The sequence below is a fragment of the Rhea pennata genome, chromosome 6, assembly GCF_028389875.1.
Source record: "Rhea pennata isolate bPtePen1 chromosome 6, bPtePen1.pri, whole genome shotgun sequence".
NCBI lineage: Eukaryota > Metazoa > Chordata > Aves > Rheiformes > Rheidae > Rhea > Rhea pennata.
This window is the reverse complement of record NC_084668.1, coordinates 25,800,921-25,821,901: the sequence shown is the minus strand read 5'-3', so window position 1 is coordinate 25,821,901 and position 20,981 is coordinate 25,800,921. Positions and strand designations below refer to the sequence as shown.

Below are 20,981 nucleotides of genomic sequence, written 5' to 3'. Positions count from 1 at the left end.
CTTAGAGTAACCCTGCTGCATGGCAAAAGATCTTAGTGAAAGCACACTAACTTGGTTTTCTTCTCCTGTTTTGAAAAAGGAGTGCCACCCAAAATTGAAGCTCTACCATCTGATATCAGCATTGAGGAAGGAAAGGTTCTCACAGTATCTTGTGCATTTTCGGGTGAACCTGCTCCTGAAATAACGTGGTATTGCAGAGGGAGAAAAATTACCAGTCAGGACCAGCAAGGCAGATTCCACATCGAAACCAGTGAAGATCTAACCACGCTGATCATCATGGATGTCCAGAAGAACGACGGTGGACTTTATACCCTGAATTTAGGAAATGAATTTGGTACCGATTCTGCCACTGTGAATATTAATATCCGATCAATTTAGAGAGCTTGATCTGTATTATTTACACTTGTCTTTTTACAAGTGATTCATGTATGGACTGAAATATCTGATCTGTAAATATAAAAAAAAATATTTTTGTACCTACCTGAATGAGACAAAGTCCAAAGATTATGACTTATAGTCATTATTGACCTAAGAATTTTAAACACTTTTTTCACTGACATGTACATACTGTATATAGCCGAAGTTAACGGTTATGGAGTTTTCTACCATTATTTTATGACATTTTGAAATGTAACTTTTGGAACTATTTGTTGGTAGGAGAAAGTTTCCTAGGAAATGAATATCCTGCTAAACATTTAACTAATTTTTGTGCCTCAACTCATTGTTGATGTCTAAGAATGCCTCAACAGGTAGAGAGGCTCCCTGTTGAAGATTACCTACACCTAAGACATGTTACTGTGCATAGTATTTCATACATGCACAAATATTTACGTTGAATCAGAAATGTAAGGCATTGGTAATGTTTGCAATTACCCTCCTGTAAGCACTGCTTTAATGCTTTACATTGGATCTGATTATGTCGTATTATAATTTCCCTGACTGACTGACAATTTTTGGACAAAGTGCAAGCGGCCAGCACTTTGTTCACCCACTATTTGTGTACTGTTTCTGGCACATTGACTGCCTAAATAGCTTTTAAAAAAGCAACATCACCTGGCCATCCCCTTAATTAACAAAGCCATTTAGGTTCTCAAGTGCAGCAGCAGTACCAACTCTCGGAGGTTCGTAGGGTGCAGTGATTGAGAGTTTGTGTGGTAGTATTAGACATCTAGTAGTCACTTCTGGGCAACTAAGCGATGAACCACAGTTTGAACACAAGCTGTTGCTACAACATCAAAATCAAATACCGCCCTGCACTTCAATTTGCTTTAGTTCTTCTAATGTAGTAATAAATTTTATTGTTAGCTGTTGAACCTCCTTGAGATAGTGTTGTTCATTTGAAATAAAGCATGCTATCTGCACCTTAAAAATCTGTTGCTATTTATTTCTTATGATCTGTTTTTACAGTTTCTACACTACACTACTGAAAATGAGTTGGTGTTCCTTTATATCAAGGAAGTATTAATCTCTTCTTTTTTATAGCAGATCTCTGCTGAAAGTGGTTAAAAAAACTGACTCCAAAAAGCTTTGTTATTGCCTTCTCTTCTGGCAATGGCAACTCATCTGTTGACTGTAGCTAAAAGTTCTCTCCTCCTCTGGGTAAAGGTCCATGCCCTATCAGCTCTCTACACCTGTCAGCTGATAACGCTTATAGAACAAAGCAACCCTACTCTGGGAAAAAAGATCTTGCATCTCAGTAAGATATATTAGCTTAGTACAGTACATTCCGCCACGGGTACCGAAAAAAAAGAAAAAAAAAATCAAGGAACAAAGATACACAGGTAAACAGTTGTTTTGTTTAACCCATTTGCATGCACAGGTACACAATAAAATCACCACCAACAATGCACTAGTCAGTAGCCGCAGCAAAAAGTGACACTGGCAGACAATACTTGCAGATTTAAGCAGGGACTCTACTCCACTGCTGTTAGTGGAAATTCCTTCTTCAGCAGCTTTCACTGAGTCTGGACATATTTGCTTAATCAAGTAGCAAGCATACTGGTGTGGCAGTGTAAACAAGCTTCTTCTGTCTGTACCAACTCTGCACAGTACTTACTTACTTAATCAAGTAGATAAGTCAGTTACACGCCTAAAAATAGGACTTAAAGTATTTACAGGCTTTGTTGAAATACAACCTACTAACATATATTAACACAACTTTATATGCCAGTTTGCTGAGAGTGTTTTTTTCACAAGACTACTAAGTGAAAAATAACTTACAGAGACACTATAAAAGGGTCACAATGTAAAATTTCAGTATTCTTCAGCTTTGTAAAAGTTACCCCAAAACATGAGTATTTCTTAAGACAACAGACTGAGCAATCTCTGAATGAAAAAAAAAAAACGTATCATATGAGCAATAAAGATTTCAGATGATTTGCTTACTATATTCAGATAGAATGCAGGGATTTCTAAAATGGCACAGGTTGACATGTGCTATATTTAAAGACTGCACTACAGGACCCAGTTTAGAAAGAAAAAAATCTTACCATAAAACTATGTGAAGGCATTTGGACATCATGCTTCTGGGCCCTGATGCATGGTGTGTGTGTGGGGGGGGTAATCTTAGCACAATTAGTGAACTTACTTACTTATATGTAAAATTGTACTGCAGAGATGCACATTTGCTACTAACATTTTATGTCTGGTAGCCTGAGAAAAATAACTTTCATAGTGGACAGTCATAGTAACACTTAAGAAATTCATTTTATTACTACGGGACAGTAAACTCTAGTCTTAACTTTGCATTTCAATTTCCACTATCATCTCCATTTTCTCCAACAACTTTTCCTTTGAGGGAGGGGGAGGAAAGGTTTAAACAAAAAAAAAGATTTTTCTTGTCTTGCGTTTCAGAGGCCTCCTCCAAACAGAACAGAGCACAAAACCCCACACTGCTGATAATAAATCACTTCTAGATTTTGTTTTCTTTATTTAAAAAGAACATAAAGAAGTTCTCCAATCTGGTTAAAGCGTGGATTTAAAAAATATAAAAATAAAATATAAGAACAGCTAATGTCTATTAAAAAAAAACATGGTATGACAGGCAAAAATAAATCATACAGTCTTCTCCTACTAGAAAAGGGAAATGCCATAGTAATAGCAGCTGTGGTACAAAAGAGAAAGCCTGCCAGAAAAATAAAAACTTCACAAAAAAAAGTGCACAGAAAGGTCACACCTATCTAAAGCTGTAATTACCTGCTTCTGCAAATACCATCCAACCCTTATGTAAACTGCTTAAGCAGCCTACAACACACAGAGAAAACTAAGATACACAAACAGTCAACCACAATATTCAGCACGAGAATATGGAGCATAGAGGCAGTGACATTCAAATCCCATTGCTGTCTCAATTGAAAGAAACTACTTTTAACATTTGCAGTTCACAATCTTGGATACATATTTGTTTACCCCTTTTCTTATAAAAATAAAAACTCAGCTTTTAAAACACAATTATTGGATGAGGCTGTGCTCTCATCGCTGACCTCTTCTCCACAGTTAGAACCATTAGGATATGGCTATCCATGTACCTGTGGCTATTGATACATAAACAACCAAGATGGTAGCATGCTACCATGAAGGAAAAGATGGCACCAGTCTGCAAAGTAGGGAAAGAATATGACTACTTTGTTATGCCACTCACTTGCTGAACAACATTCTGGACGGTTCACATGGACTAACAAATACTAAAATGCCTAGTAAAGTATTTTAAATGCCCAAAGGGCACCTTCTAATCACTCCTGTACACAGTAGAAAGAGGAGAGGTAAAAGGTTTCTTCTGACATGTTCTAAAGTAGGGGGGACTATTACTAACATGATCACCATTACTGGAAAATAGAGTACGTCAAACAATCTTTGCAAAACACTAAAGAACTGGTCTCTCTACTTTATAAAAAGAGGAATGCTTAGTTCTGACTCTCTATCAGTTTCACTAAGATATGTGCTAACTTGCTGAGTCCTACCAAGACAGTGGCAATTCTACGTACACAGTAACCATCATTGAAACAAAAAAGTATGTCGGCCTTTGGTTTTCAGCGTTAAACAGCAGAGAACTACTGGATGGCAACTTTGGATGTGGGCACCCAATGCTACATAAACACCTTTTTAAGAGTTAAAAGTTCTCTTCTAGATCTGGATCTAAAACTCTTTGGTTTAGTCCTGGAAACAAGTCTGTAAAGGCATGTCAGTGACAGGTAGGTTTTACATTAGCTCTGTTAGAGCAGAATAATGAGGAATAGTTGAAAAAAGTATCGTTAAAAGATTTTGGACACAGAAGTCTCTTTCATTATGGTACTATACACCTTTAAAAAGTTATTAACTTAGAGCAGCAGAAACAACAGCTACACTATCATATTTAACTTGATGGTGAGATGACAAAAAATTCAAGTTTATAGTTTGTGAAAATAAACTTAACAAATTTATGATTCAGCCTTTAACTAAATTAAATGCAAAATTTTTATGCACAATTTCTGAAGTTTTCATATCGCACAGATTGCTCTCCCTGAAAAAAAAAAGTGTAATAAATAAGTCAAGCTGATTGATTGATTATCTTAATACATATACTCAGTGGAAAGAAATACAAACATTAATTAAGTTTAAAGGCTTTCTGAATGTGGTAATTTAAGCACTCATGCATTTCCAAATCAGCTTTTCCAAGTGCCTAGTCAGTAATTCTTTATAGTACAAGCTGGTATACTATTTAAGCGTGTGCCATTTCTAATCGTCTACCATTAATTTCAGATATTAGAGACCTTAGAGGTAAAACTCAGTAATTAGCAATTACCATTTTTTGCCTAAACATACTTAGTATGCTTATATGCTTTATGTGATAAACACTATGAGAAAAATTGATTTTGGTTTCAGATTATCTCTTAAAAAGCAAGGGAGATCAAAATTAGAAGTACTAATTGCACGTGTTTTCCTGAGATTCAGCTCCCACTCTCCACCAGAAAGAATAATGATACTATCATGCATTACAAGATTAGCTCACCCCTAAACTCTAAATCTGCAAAGAATGATAACATAAGAGTCAGAATCTAGATTTTTTAAGTCTTTTTTAAGTCTTTTAAGACTCTTTTAAGTCTTACTGCACACTGATCCCTGGGATTCACCCAGCTAAGTATCATTTTTAGAAGTGACTAGATTCAAATACTTAAAATATGAAGGTATATCATCTCCACTGATCTCATTTAAACACATTTTAGCATTTTACCAATCAGAGTTTGGCATAGGTACATAAAAATGCCTATTTAACTTTAGGGGAACACATTGCATATATACTGAGATCTTATTCCAGCTTTAGTGACATGGAGAAGCCCAAATATTACTGATACGATTATATGCAACTGTTAAATCTAGAGTATTACAACTTAAGTTTAAATAATCCTATCTGTGGCAGTATTTCCAATGATGACTTAAGGTTACATGCACAGATAGTCTCGTGGATTTTTTTTTTTTTTTTTTTTGGGGGGGGGGCACACAGTGTAGTCCAAATTACTTTTATCTGTAATAGTTGAAAATCAGAAATAAATATCCAGGAATGTGATATGTATTAAACACTTTACAAGCAGGCTCAGTGACATTTCAGCAAGCAGACCTAAGAGAGTGTATATGATTCAGGACAGCATTCACATTGCTCTATGAATTTTACTTAACTGAACATGTCTTTTTTAATATTTATGTTTACAATTGCCATAAGACTGAAGAAGTGTAATACAGAATACATTAAAGCAAACATTCTGAAAAACTGTACAAGCATGTGTGTGGCTGATAAGCATATGCAAATGCTAGTTACATGAAAACGGACAAAACTGAGTACAACTGACAGCTCTTAGCTTATATCCACAAATATCTTTCTTGTAAGAGCCATTTCATTTTATTTGTTCCAGACATAACGGTTGGTAACCGGTACTCTAGATGAGCAAGAGCTCACATGTTTCTGTCAACATTTAGATCTTTGATTCAGACAAATCAACATTTCAGAAATTTATAAGGAATCTCTTTCCCAGTCTGCTTCAAAAAACCAAATTATTCATACATACCAAAGAAGACTTATTCAACCAAATTAAAGATTTGATTACAAAAACAGATTTTGGTATGTGCTTGTGTGCAAAAAGCTCCTGTACATTTATTTAACACTTGCATAAATCAAAAACAATAAATCATTTTTTTTAAGTGCTCTACAGCTAAGAATTTATAGACCAAGTTTATTCCTAAATGAACATCAAAACCCCCCCAAAGCTTACAATGCAAATACTACCAACATTATGAAGCAAAGTGCTAGCAGGCACTGTTATACTGCATTATTCATCAATTATTTAGAGACAGAATCTGATCTCACTTACAACTAATGCAAATTTACACTGATATAACCGAGATTAGAATCCATCTCCTGGTATATATCATCCTGAAGGGATACAAAGAAGTCACAAAACAGAAGCTCCTTTTTTGTATAAATATGTCATAAATAAAATATGTATAGATACAAATATTCATTATAACAGCAGCTTAATGGTCTAATATTTCAGCTCTTGTCTTGCTTCTAAGACACTGTTAAAAAGATAACCTAATCAGCAGAATCTTAGCAGTGCTGCATTAGCTATTTGTGGTGCTACGCACCTCAGAAACAATTTATACACATTTTGAAGCTTTTAGTAGATCTTTAGATCTTTAGTAGTGAAAGTAGGTAGAAATTTTTGATGCAAAAAGAATAAATAAATAAAAATTGTTAAATATCCAATGTTTGGTACAAATGCTTTATATTAAGTTATTTTTATACATTTGTTTAGAAAAATACACTAAATATTTCTACTTTCATTGTCTAAAAATAAGGACCAGATTATGTATATCCTTGTGTTTTTAAAGAAGGCAATGTTAATTACCATCAAGCTGCTAAAGTAAACCCATTAATACCTAATCCCACAGCCCTCACATAGGCAAAAAAGCCATTGCAAGGGTATCACAGCTCCAGCAGGACTGCGTAACCAGGCTCTAGAGTTTGTGCCATTGGCCTATTGATCATTTGTACAAGTTACACATTCTCCAAAACTTGAAACCTTTTCAATTAAGTTTATAATTTGCAGGTTTACTAACATATCAATCAGACTTCCGTACTTTTTAAAAAAGAGCTACATTTACAAACGTAGGTGCTTATCTTTTAAACCATTACTTGTTCCCAAAAAATGCACATTCAAACTGTGAAATATTAGGAAAATACTCTTGCAAATAAACTATATAAAGATAAAATACACTTCAAAGATAGTTTTTATGTTATTCTATAAAGTGCAGAGAAGTCCTTCTAAAAAGGGAAATGACTACTTCCTATAACAACAGTATAATTACAGCAGCCTTTGCATAGCATTATTTATAGAAAATTGAACACTCAGTTTCTTCAGGAAGAAAAGGATGGAAGAGTCTCTTCCAGTTCAGATCTTTCCTTAGACACTGATCTATTTTCTTCGGGAATGGCTGATGATACCAAATCTCCATTGACAGCACTTCTAGAACAGTGAGCAGATCCTATGAAGATACCAATAAGGATTTAAATTTCACCTCAACCAACTCATCCAATCTGTCATTTATTGTATCTGTTAAATATTTCCTATATATATAAGGAATCAGAAGGTATAATTACTCTATACTTTTCTTGAAATATTCTAATCAATATCATGGCAGAGGATGATGGATGAAGAATGTTCAGCTAGTGTAAGTCAGATAATATACAAATCATTGTAAGAGAAAGTTATGAAAGACAGTAATATGTGGGGTGCATGCAAACAACAACATTTTCTATGATCAAAATGAAATGGATGACATACTCTAAGTTAGGTATTGCGAGACTATTTGGTAGGGAAGAGAAAGAATGAAGACAATTGGAAGATAGCACAAGGAGCTTCTATCACAGAAAAAAAATAGTGAACGGAGGAACTGAGCTACAGACTAGAGTTATGCAGTAAGGAAACACTTTCCCTCTCCCAAACAAACAAACAGAACAGGTACTAGCATAAACCCAAAGACTGAGACTCTTCTTAGCAGTTCTGAAAAGAGTCAGACTGGGTATCTGACTGCAGAAGAAACTCCAGACCACAGCAACTAAAGCCCTGTGTTACTAAGAATCTAGACTGATGTGCACTTACATTAGCAATGACACACAGAATGGGGTCTAAACTATGTTTATTAGCTTAGGATACATGCTGGCAGTCCATAAGCTGGTGGGCAAAGTGAAAGCAGTAGTTGTCTTGCAACACGAAAAGAGCAAAAAACCTAGGAAATGGTGCGGAGGTGGGAATACTTGCTTCAGTATACAGAGTGTAAAGCGTTAGTACCTCTTGGGGCTCATGTAGGCTTTCAGCAATGCACAGGCCTCCAGCTTTTTCTACCCTAGTGAGGCATTAGGCCCTCCAGAAGGAAGCAAGACTGAACCCAGAACTAGTCAAGAAGAACTAGTCAAGTTAAAGTCTCCCTGAGAATAGTGAGGATGGAGTCAAATGACAATAAAATTCAAGAGGAAAAAGACAGAACTGGTTACTAACTCAGCAAGCCCATTTAATCAGGAGGGACTAACGTTGTGATCATGACATCAATTCTTAGTTTTCATGGGTTGCTTTGATTTATTCTTAGCAAGAGAGTGCTATTTCAGAATAGTTCTCTACAGCTGTTTCAGTTTCAGTTGTTCTCTACAAAAGGCAAGCAGCTACTGAAATAAACTTTCAGCAGTACACTGGGTGGAAATTAACAGCCCTCCCTCCCCCTAAGTCACAAGGGTCACAGAAAGGAGAATTTGTTTTGTGATAACAAACAAGCAGCAAATAACAGTATTCCACACCACTTAAAAGAATATCAGGTCATGTAAAATTGTATCAGTACAAGTGTGTCTGTTCTGGTTACGTTTCAAGACTGTTTTACCTGAAATAGAATTTTATCTTACAAGTAGTCCCACTGATTTCAGTGGGGCTACTCCAGGTGTAAAATTCTTTTCAGTATAAATGAAAGCCAGTAAAAGTCAGCAACATAGTGAACCACAAAACTGCTTTGATTTTATAATACAGTAAACCTACAGCAAATCTTTATGTAACTAGAGCTAACAAAACTTGCAGTAAGTATTCTCTTTATACTGATATCAGCATTAAAACACTCACTGTAAATATGTGAATAAATTCTACAGAAAGATATAAAAGAAAACCATTCCTCTCCAAACTTACTCTGAGAATCTTCAAGGGGAGTATCATTGTAAGATTCTGTATCCGAATATGTTCTTCTACGTCGCTGTGATAATCGGTAAAAAGATGAAATTGGTTCTTTTATAGAGTGATTATTCCTGCAGATGAAATGAAATGAATTAGTAAGAAAAATTTATAAGAACCCATATCTCAATTTAATGTACTTAAAATAATGTTAGTATTTATACTATACTGTTAATATAAATTATGTTTTTCACTGTGTTAAGTTAAAAATGGCATGGTCAACAAAACATTATTAATTTTCCTAACTTTAAAGCCTGAAAATTGAGATATGAATGTAATTTTGCACACAAAACTATTCAAGAATCTGAAGCAAATAGAACCTTAATGTTTTGGCTTTAGGCATAATTTTATAAACTCAGCAGAATGTCATTTGCAGAAAGTTTCCAGCACGAAGAATTACTTACAGAGTGAGTATTAAAGACAGCAGCTCCACTATTTGCCACTGAAGCTGATAATCCTTACCTTAGTTTTCAACTCTCCAAGCAATCAAAATTAGATCCGTTTATTTATTCATTTAAGGTTTTTTCTCAAGTGAATAATTTCTCTCATTTTTTGATTTTAATGCTAGCAAATTCAGGGAGGTGTTCAGAGGAATCTGAAAAAAAGCTTAATGAAATAGAAAATTACCTCTCTGAACAGCAAGTGCCAGGGTGGCTAATGGAACGCTTCATCTAGAAAAAAACGAAAAAGTCATAAGCAACCACTGGGAATAATATGCATAACAACACTAATTGATACTCCATTTATGCTTCTACAAAGGAAGATGATTTTTTTAATGTAAAAGAACAGATCTTGACTAAGTATCTTATGTAGCTATATGTAAACAGATGGATTGCCATCAATATAGTTTTAAAGCACTAACACAAGAGAAACAGTTTACTTCCTAAAATATTATCTGGTTTCTATAGAACTCATTCTCTCTTGCTCCAAAATTACTCATATATCCATTAATTGTGGTGACCTGCAGAAACATCAAGACATTTTTTCCTCAACAAATGCGAGCTTCAATTCCCCATTACACAGAAAAGGTAAAATTCTGCCTCTTGATCCTTTGTGGTTTTGATACCACTGACAAATCTCTATGCATATCAAAGAAAGTAACTGACTGAAATTATTAATGACCAGCTTTAAAAGTCAATTGATTGGATGGAAGACAAAGAGAGAAGAGATCCAAACGCAAAGAAATGGAATCCCACAAAACCCTAAAATACTGCTTATCTTGGAATATTTATACACATGATCAAAATAACATTTAAGATGATTTCACATAGACTAAGATAATCATCTGTCCTCCTAAGAAAAATAATTAATAGTGGAGAGTTATGAAAGTAGTATCTTTACCATGATTTGCCTTTTTGTTAAACAGGGCATGTTACATTAATACAAACATTTCAGAATGATATACGCTGAAAGATATGCTACCTTGCTGAAGTGGTCTAATGCATAAGGCAGCTGTTTGTTTAAACAAGAGGCAAAGTCAATGTACAGTTAGCACTATAGAAAACAGAGTCAAACAGAGGAAAGGTTAGATTCTGTTCATTTATGTGATGCCTGAACACAATCAGAAATGTCTTCATATATATGACAAATTAGTCTGATTATGTGGTGGCTGGTAAACAAAGATTGGGAATGGAGTAGCACTGATTTATATTTAGGACTGGTACTGATCTTAATAGACTGAAGTTTCATTTGTTGACACCACAGCAGATAGCAGTAACACGGTATTCTACCACTCTTTACCCCCATCTAACCAACAAAATGATACTTAGAAAAAAATAGTATTTTAAAATGTCTAAACCATTTGGACAGGTGATGGTGACACAGGAGAAACTAAGGGATCAGGGTGAGGCAGCTGAAACATTTCTGGCTTAAACTTTGTATTAGCAATCTTCACACATTCTTCAAGTGTTGTGATAAACGTATTGCATGTGGCACTAAGCAAGGAAGAGGCTTCATTCATGTTCTGAAAACAAAAGAAAGCACAATCATCATCAAGAAAAAAATGAAAAGATGCAAACACAAAAAAAAAAAAACCCACATTAATTTCTCTCCTAACTGGAAAGATTTAGTGATAGCTTTCATCTCCCATTCTATTTAATCAAATGTACATTTTTCCATGAGGTCAGTTTCAGTAAACAGACGTGACAACAGTTTAATTTCCTTTTGAAATCTGAATTTCCTTACAGTATCAGCTAATAATGCTATAATGTTTTTATTGCAAATATAAGAAGCTTTTCTCTTAGAATGACTAAATTCCTACAGATATCAGAGTATCATTCTATAAAACAAATGAACTGCAGCAGAACATGTATGCATCTTTATTGACTTCAGTGCAAGCAGTCTATGGGTCAACTGTAGCTTTGCTGTAAGCTGACAACACTTTGCCGTGCTGTGACTACAAAGTTACAACACTGCTTTACTTTGCTTGCCCACATACTGCTCAAGAGTGTGTAGAAGGAGGCCGCTTCTGAATTTTCAGTACTAAATTCCATTCAAAAGCAGAAATACTAAAATAATTTTACTTATCGCATGCGTTCGGAGGGTCATATTTACATTGCAAGTTTTCAATGCCTGTAATGGTAGCTTTTATTAGTAACAAAATGAAGTATCTTCAATGAAATAAAGAGTGAACAGGTTTCAACTACTCATTGAAATAGATGTTTATAGGCAGAGTAGTTGAAACAAAGATCTCAGACAGAACAAATTACTGCACAACGAATATGGCACCTCTTCTGGTTTTTTAATCAAATGACTCTAAACAGAATTGTTTCCTAATACACATTACAATTACAGTTAAATATTTCAGGTACTTTATGCATATACAATCTCTTCCACACAAGTCAACTGTAAAGTATTCTGAAATTGACTTTAGGTTAAATCTCCCCATTAGGAAAAGAAGCCTATGACGTCAATAGAAACTTAAAATGAAATAAGGTGCCCACAAGCACAAGGGATCTGCTCCTTTCCCCTCTACTTAACACTGGTGAAGCGACTTCTGGAGTGCTGGGTCCAATGCTGGGCTCCGCAGTACAAGACAGATATGTAGCTAGTAGAATAAATCCAGTAAAGAGCTACTGAGATGATTAAGGGACTGGAGCATCTTTCACACAGGAAGTGGCTGAGAGAGCTGCTGCTCTTCAGGCTGAAACATAAAAGGCTCAGTGGGGATCCTATCAATGTTTATAAATATCTGACAGGAGAGTGTAAAGATGGTGGAGTCAGACCCTTCTTGCTGGTACTCAGTGACAGGACAAGAGGCAATGGGAATAAATTTAAACACAGCAGATTTCATATGAAGATAAGAAAATATTTTTTCATTTTGAGAGTGGCTGAACACAGGAACGGGCTGCCCAGAGAGGTTGTGAAGTCTCCATCCTTGGAGATTCAAAACCCAAAGGAATTGGCCCTAGGCAACCTGCTCTAGGTGACCCTGCTTGAGCAGGGGGGTTAGACCACTTGATCTCCAGAGGTCCCTCTCTCAACCTCAACTATTCTGTGATTCTGTTCTCCAATGCCATTCTAGAAATTCAGTACCTCAATGCTGGGAGGAGATCGAGTCTCATCATGGTGAACAAATTCTTGTATTGTATGAACTTGCTTCATTAAAAGATCACAGTAGAGGCGAAGTTCGGACATTTTGGTTTTAAGAGATTCATTGGTCTCGCTTATTTCTATAAAAAAAAGAATTACCAATTATGGCATATGATTTACGTACATACTTTAAAATATGCTCATTTAAATTTTCATTTAAAAATTCATTTAAACTTTCAATTAGTTTGAGGAAAAGTAGATTCTGCAATGAGTTAAGAATTTTACTTGAAGTAGACACCAGTTTGTACTTAATGATAATTGATGCTACTTTAATGACCATAGAGAAAGAGGCATGTAACTAAAAAACATGAAGCTGAAATTTTTCTTTGATGTACTGTAATACAGAAAACATTTAATGGATGAAATTTCCCACCTCAACAGATTGGCTGGAAATGGTTACTTCAAGTCACCCAAGAAAAATTTGGGAGAAAAACAATAATAACAATAATGAATCAAAAGAGTAGACATTCAGTGGCTTCATAACAGCTGCAAACAATAGTTGTTCCTGTAACAACCCTAACTTGCTGAAGCTTCAACTTGTTCAGGTAGTAGAGCTCAAAACCTGGAAAGATCAGATTACTTCCACCTTAAAGATTAAAAGGTGTGTACGTAGGATTACACACCTCAGCATACACAGGAGAAATCACTCTAATTACATCCTTTTTCTTATTTTCCCTCTCAAGACTTTACTCTTGGCTTTCACAAGAGACTTTCAGTCTGATTCAGTAAGGCAACTCTTAAGCTCACACATAGTCTTCCCTGCTTTCTTTCAATGAAGGTGATTTCATCCAGAGAGATATTCTAGGGCAGTTTTTTGTCTCCAATAAAAACTTGTACAATGTCCAGATTTTTAAATATTGGATACTTTAACATCAAGTGGAATAGAGCTGAGTACCTTCAGAATTTCAACAATGAAGCATGTCACTGATTTTACATACAAGTGGTTCTTCAGTGCCTGGTACAGAATAAAGATCTAGAATATCACTGCTATACTGTCTATAAAAATGTGTTAGCCATATAGGAAACTTGTAGTTTTTCAAAAATGGCCAGGGAACTAGCCACCCAAACCCCATGAACTTCAGTTTAAACTCCTTATCCATCTCACTGTTAAACTCGGTCAAAATTTGGGTACTGTGGATGCAGGGAGAGTTTGAACTGACACCAAATGATAAAGGTTTCTTTAAATCAAAAGAACTCTAATAATTTGTGAATCTGATGCTTCATATGGTCACAGCAACACTCCTAGGATACCACACAGATGATATCAGGTGCAAGACAAATTTGAACACAGCACAGAAATCCAAAATGGAAAGGAAATAAAGAAACCATAGAAGTGATAAAACCATTGATTAGCAAAATAAGGTGACAAACAGATCGCAACAGTGATTTGTGCTGATTTCTACTACAATTTAAACATCAAAAGGGAATTTACCAAACAGATCACTAGTAATAATTAAGAGTTCTAATTAAAGACAATAATACTAAATTTACATCACAAGATTAGTATCATCATTATTTGAAAAAGCATTTGAAGAAGTGGCTAGGTTGTGCAAGCTCTAGATGACATAAATACCTTTTTCTTTTTTTGTTCTGGTATCCGCCAAACAGGCTTTCGCACTCCCCAAAGCTACCAGCCACCTTTGCCTTTCAGCTGCATTAACTGCTTTCATATAGAAATGCTGTTCCCCTGGAATGATTAGCTCCATTCTTGTGTTGTCTGTTGCATGAACTTAGGACAAAGGAGAAAAAAAGAACACACGCAATTTTGAAGGCGAAAAACCCTTAACCCAGTAAGGATTATTTATGACATGCAGATCAAAGTACTTCAACATTTATATTACAATCACACACTAATATCATAAATCACAATGTATTGCTGCCAAACAACAAAAAAGTAGCTCAACCCTTCTCCCTAGGGCACTGTGGAATAAACAGTCAGGAACACCAATTACCAAACAACGGACAGACTCAAGCACAATGAGGTTCTGCAATATCAATACACTGCTTGTGAATTTGTAACAGCTCTTGTATGTTAATCCTGATCTAACCATGGCAAACCAAAATGTTTTGTTGCAAGGACAAATACTTATGGAGAAGTAAGCTAAAAACTGAATGTCCCTTCTTGATGAAATCTGGATTCAGGTCTCAGAGTCTTAAAATCAAGAATTAAACAGATTTTGTTAATGGCCCATCCTATTCAGTACCATGTCTTTAACTAGAATATTGTGCTGCGTTTCACGTTAGCAAGCACTGTTCCTCCAGACCAACTCCCTGCTTGCCACTGATGCAGGAGACTGCATCAAATCCAGACTTTAGCTATTATCTTTCATATGCCAAAAGAATAAGACGACAAGGAAAAGGAAGATGAACAGCTGGAACGATCAAAACATGGTATATTCCTCTTTTAAACTGTGGTTTAATCTCGACCAAGGAAACACTAACCAAAAGGAGTTACCACATGAAAAATATTTAGTGGCCCACGTAAAGTAAGTTCCACCTTTTAATGTACAAGTACCCACACCATAACTGCAGTCTTCTGGGGATATCTGGAAAAAGGCCAAGAGTTGAAATCAACAGAGAGTTAGATAATGCCTTCCTATTGGCCAAGGAGGTTGATCTACAGTTTAGGAAACACTAAATGTATAGCCTAAATTCAGAGTCCGGCACCATCAGTTCATTTACTAACTCTAATATATACATCATCTACGCATGTAGGGAGCTGCTAACAGTGTCAAAAGCAAAAATGACTCAAGAGGAAAAACCATAAAGGAAAAAAAAGGGGGGGGGGGGGACTGAACAGCTCTTCCTTAAAGACATCTCCCCTTTCAGATCACTTAGGTTGCTTTTCTGAAAAACTACTGCTCATGATTCAGTCTCCTACCTCTACCAATGTAAAAGGTAAAACTAAGATAATCAGCTTAAGTAACTTAAGTAACTTCAAGTATAAGCCATGCACACACAACTTTTTAAAAAGGTAAAGGAATATATGGTAGGTTCTAGATCTCAGAAGAGAGCTTTACATATCAAAAACATTTTTCTTTGTTGCCATGTCATAATTCACATTCAGTATTATTCATGAACTATGAAGAAACCACACTAGAAAACAGGTGTATGAAAGTACACACATTTAAAGTACATATAAAAATTTGTGATGAAAAGGGTACGAAAGGTGTTCTCATCTATTACTGTGACAACTAGAATTTCCTCTAGCAGAAATCTCTTTAATTCTTACCTTTAATTTCACAAACAGCCATCTTTATACTTCCTTTGCTGCCTTTGCAAACGTCATCCTGTGAATCGTAGTATGACAATATCCCATTGTCTAAAACAAACCACCGAGGCTGCCAACCTAGCAAGATCAAAAACATTCAAAGAAAAGTTTAGTCTAATCACTAAATTGCAAATCAAATTCAGCTCTTTGGCTGTTAGAACTTTTATAGAAAAGATGCAAACATTATAACATACCTGTGTCACACCAGAAGGAAAGAATTTGTGCTCTGAAAAACAGAACTGCTCTATAACCAAACTAGTATTATGGGGATAGTTCACTCTTATTCTTTTTGAATGCAAGATTAGCAGTATTTCACCTTCACTATATTCCATTTTGCAACAGAATGAGATTTTAGTTCAGCCTGAGAGAAATCCTGTTTTGAAGGCTGATAAATTACATACCTCTGATGAACCATTCTCATGCAGGTATATTTTTCAGGTAGACTTTCTTTAGAAAGTCAAAAATAAATACAGTCATACAAATGAATGACTGATGTTAGTAACCGCTATTTATCATCTCCTCTGCATAACGTATTTCAGAGAGAGCTTCTGTATTTTGTCCTTAACTAGTGACATGCCATTTTCTGTGAATGTAGCCCAACTTTATTGCTCAGTAATTATTTAATTTCAGGCATTGTGCTGGTATTTTCCACTACGACCTAGCAGAGACATGGCTTATACTAATAAGAGTCCATTTGCAAGGAAAGCATATACAAGTTCCTGTACTTATGCTTTAACTAGCTTTGTATCAACAAAACAAAGAATACATCTACAGAACATAGCAGATGATGCATATGCATAAATATCTGGGAGACCTGCACACAGCATCATAACATATAAATGCTAATCTACTTTAATCAGATAAAGAGGGTCCATGACAGTAATTTTTTTACAGCTATTTTATGGGCAAACTTGCCATTTCATAAAACCCAACACTCAGTGGAACAGACGCCCTGATTTTTAACTCTACTGAATACAAATCACCATGTCTACTAAATCACTCTGTCTGATTAACAGGTTTCTAAAAATAACATGAAACTAAAGCATTCCAGAAGAGCACAAGAACACTGGCTCTTTAGAGTCTGGGTCAACCAGACAATAGGAACAGATCACCCTTCTCTTAAAACCTGACACCAAGCTCACCAGTCTGGTGATATAATGGTATGGTCCACAGCACTTAGAACAAGCTGCAGCTACCCAGTCACACAGGGTTAGTGCATTAAAACACAGTGGGCTCAGTCAGACTGCTGAACATCAGATAAAGGCCTCACTACTCACATTAAGTCATTAGAAGCTTTAACAGTAATTCAAGAGGTGCAAGACCAGTCCCCATTACATCATGCAAGAATTCCAGGATAAGGAATTAAAAACATGCCACTTTTTTTTAAAAGCTGTATCAGTAAACATTTATATCTTTCAAATGCAGAGTGGGTAAGCAATAAGCAGATCTACACTCAGATATAAAAATAGAATTTAAAAAGCTATAAATATTGAGGGATACCCACTCCCATAGCACAAGACTTCAAATTACATACATACATTACTATTTACAACAGAGTACATAAATAGCTGTGAAGTGACCATAGTGAAGACTCTGTACTGTAAAACACACATTACTATTTACAACAGAGTACATATATAGTTGTGAAGTGACCATAGTGAAGACTCTGTACTGTAAAACACTGCTCAAAAATGCCCTAGTATTTTTTCCTGCTACACTGCATCGCAAAACACTGACTTTGTGCTCCCCTTAACTTGTAAGTGCATGCAGGGAGAAGTTAATGTTTTCTAAACAGTCTTGTGCTGACAAAAAGTAAAAAGGGACCCTGCATAGATCATTATTTCAGCCTCACATTATGCTAGCATTGAAAAAACAGAAGTAATAGCATTAAGACCCCAAGTGCCCTACAGAAGCAAGCAAAACAACGAAAACAAGAATACCTCTTCTTGCATGAACTTGGGCCCTTGAAAAAAGTGTCCTATATTTGACAAAATACTTAACAAATTCATACTTCTACGAATTCACAGGTGCATGCACGTTATGTGAGAAAAGCAAGCTGTATTTTGCATTTATTTTTAATGAAGGAAGGAAGAAGCTAAATTATGTTCTTTTGCCACACTTCAGCAATATTAGCAAGTTCCTTCACTGCTCAAGTTCCATGGTTACTGAAAACAAACAGTATGTCTTATTTCTGGCTACAAAAACACACAGTAGCATAACAAAAAAGTCATAAACAACATTAAAAAAAAATCTGAGTAATACAATTAGATGATTCTGTTGAATTAGCTGGCCTACATGTCCTGAGCAAGGGTTCTGGAGACTGGTATTCTACTAACTTTCAGTGGAATTTAGATGCATATTGATTTAAGAGTCTATTATGCAGAGTCCTATAAGAGTCTATAATGCAGCATTTATAGTTAATGTTAAATATTTACTTATTAAATAACAGAATTTACTTATTAAGTAACAGAATTCACATATAAAGTCTACAGCATTTTGCTACAGCAACTTCTGTCACAAAAACGGAACTGAGAAAACAATTTTGAGAAGAAATTTGTAGTCATTATTTGTTTTATAGTCATAATTTTTCTCTATTAGTATTTCCACATTTAATGTGGAGAAGTGAGAAAAATATCTTATCAAACAGCTATTTGACTGCAGTCCCACTGTTCTCTTTCATTGGAAAACTTGTATGCATGGACAGATATTTTCTCAGATAAATACAAGATTATGCTGTGTACATTTTTGTTCACAGTAAGCGCATGCAATAATGGAACCCAAACATGAGCGTTAGTGAACTAAGCAAGTGCACAGCTTTTCTTCATTTAAATTATCCAAATTCAGGAGCTAGGCTAGAACTCTCCCTGGATTGGCAATCCAAGCAGCATGCAAGATTGGGCATGATACAGCAAATATAGTAAAACAAGTTAGCCTGAGGTGAGCTGATTGGTTGTTTTAAAGGAAAAGACCAAATATTATGAACAGCCTTGTGCATGGAGACCCCACTCCATGTTTTCTTCATCTGCATCGTTGCAACATGGCCCATATTTTACAAGTTCTGATTTACAAGTTACTGATTTTCATATCATTTCGCATTCAAAATCTGAATTTACTGAAGCAGGACCACACATGTAGAACAGCATATGTAAAGCACAGGACAACAAGAGGACAAACAAGATACTGCAAAAGCAGTCAAACAAGATGCCTGACTAAGCATGATGTATGATCCAACACTGATCTGCTCCTGAGGGACAATCAGTCCTATTACAGTGTCAGAAAAGACATCGGATTCACCTTGAAAGCACAATCTATGCATTGCTATCTCCAGGATGAGGTACCTCTCTTATTATAGAGGACGAGGCAAACAAAACCAGAATTTGATAACAAACGCAAGCATTGACTATACTTCCCTCTGCCGCATTTCTAAAAATGCATTTCCAGAAAAAATCATCCAGAACTAGAGCTTTTTGCATGTTTTACAGGTCAGGATACAGGAGTATAGACTTTAAAAAAATTACATCCAAGAAGTATTCTAAGAGAACTTTATATTTACCATTGAAGAGTTAAAGATGCAATATTAAATGATTCCTTAACTGCAACTGAAGATACCTTGCAAGTTCATACACCACAAATAAAAGCTACTTCCTAAGGAAAAGAAAGATGGAAGGCAACATCCAATACTTTGGATGTTAGGAAGTGACATTTGCGATAGCAGTTCAAGTCTCTGTCCTGTTAGGGCTCTTGACTAACTTAGCAACGTTCAATCCAGACATCCGAAGATATTTAGCCACCTCGTTCCCGTGAAAAATCGCAGGAGCTGGGCACATCTCCGTTTTGAGGATCTCGGGGCTCCGTTAGTACCCACAGCGCCTAGGTCCCCGCTGAAGGTGCGAACCGCCTAGGCCTGTCTCAGAGGAGCGTCACGAACACAAACACGCGTGGAAGCGCACGTGGCGCTTTCGCGATGGCCTCCCCCTAGCAGCCCCCGCCGTCCAGCCTCCAGAGCTCGAACTAACCCGCAAAGAGCTGCAAGCGGCCCGGCAGCGCGGCCTCTCGGGGAGCCGAAAAGCGACAACTCCGGGCGGCAAGCGGCCAGCTGACGCCGGGAGCGACGCCGCGAGCCCCGCGCTCGCCAACGGCCGCCTCCGCGGGCGCACGGACCGACGGCGGCCCCGCGCGCCCGCCCCGCCCCCCCGCCAACGGCCGCCGCGCCCCCCCCGCCAACGGCCCGCCAACGGCCGCCTACCCGCCAGGTAGTTGGTCCACTTGTACAGGACTCCCTCCATAGCTCAGAGCCCGGCCGCGGCCCGCATCCTCCTGCTCCTCCGCGGGGGAAAGGGCAGCTGCCGCCGCCGCCGCCGGGGTCGGCGCGGGTCTCCCTCCGCCGCCGCTCCCTGCCGACATGGAGGCGGAGCCGCTGAGCTCAGGGCGCAGCGGCGGCCCCCGGCCCCGGCCGCGGCGCCGCCCTGCCGGCCCCACGCCCTCCCCCCCACCGCCGCCGCCGCCGCCGCCGCCGCCTTCGCATCTGGGCGCCGAGGTCCCGCTCGCTCCCCAGGCGCAGGGGGCTGCCCGGGCCCGGCCGAGCCGGCCCGGCCAGCGCGGCCCGCAGCCGCCCGCCCCCGGCGCGCAGCCCCGCGGCCCCCTCCCCGCCCGCCCGGCGCGGCCCGCTGCCCGCTCGCCTGCGTAAATCCTCGGTCAGAGGAGGCGCGGGGCGCGGCCTGGCGGCGGGCGGCCGGGCGCGGGGGGACGGCGACGCGCCGAGCGGCGCCACATCCTGCCCCTCACCCCGAGGCGGCGGGGCCGTCGCGGCGGGCGGGGGCGGTGACCGGGGCGGCGCCGCGGGCTCGGTCGCGGGCTCGGCCCCTGGGCCGGGCCTCCGC

General features: G+C 37.8%; 2 protein-coding genes across 10 annotated transcripts in view; one reads left to right on the top strand and one right to left on the bottom strand.

Moving 5' to 3' along the window:
* TTN (titin) overlaps positions 1-1,370 on the top strand; it is a 242,512-nt gene extending 241,142 nt beyond the window's left edge. For all 9 annotated transcript variants that reach the window (XM_062578197.1, XM_062578204.1, XM_062578203.1 and 6 more), the window contains one exon: positions 80-1,370. In XM_062578197.1, the coding sequence (XP_062434181.1) occupies positions 80-378 (299 nt within the window). In that variant the 3' untranslated portion in view covers positions 379-1,370. The remainder of the gene's footprint in view (positions 1-79) is intronic.
* Positions 1,371-5,578: 4,208 nt separating this feature from the next.
* Positions 5,579-20,916, bottom strand: PLEKHA3 (pleckstrin homology domain containing A3). Its single transcript, XM_062579144.1, has 9 exons — positions 20,887-20,916; positions 20,348-20,495; positions 16,063-16,179; positions 14,404-14,559; positions 12,774-12,910; positions 11,038-11,202; positions 9,867-9,910; positions 9,198-9,313; positions 5,579-7,515 (listed from the first exon to the last, which is right to left on the bottom strand). The coding sequence occupies exons 2-9, from the start codon at positions 20,385-20,387 to the stop codon at positions 7,388-7,390; spliced, it is 903 nt and encodes a 300-aa protein (XP_062435128.1). The 5' UTR covers positions 20,388-20,495; positions 20,887-20,916; the 3' UTR covers positions 5,579-7,387.
* Positions 20,917-20,981: the final 65 nt, after the last annotated feature.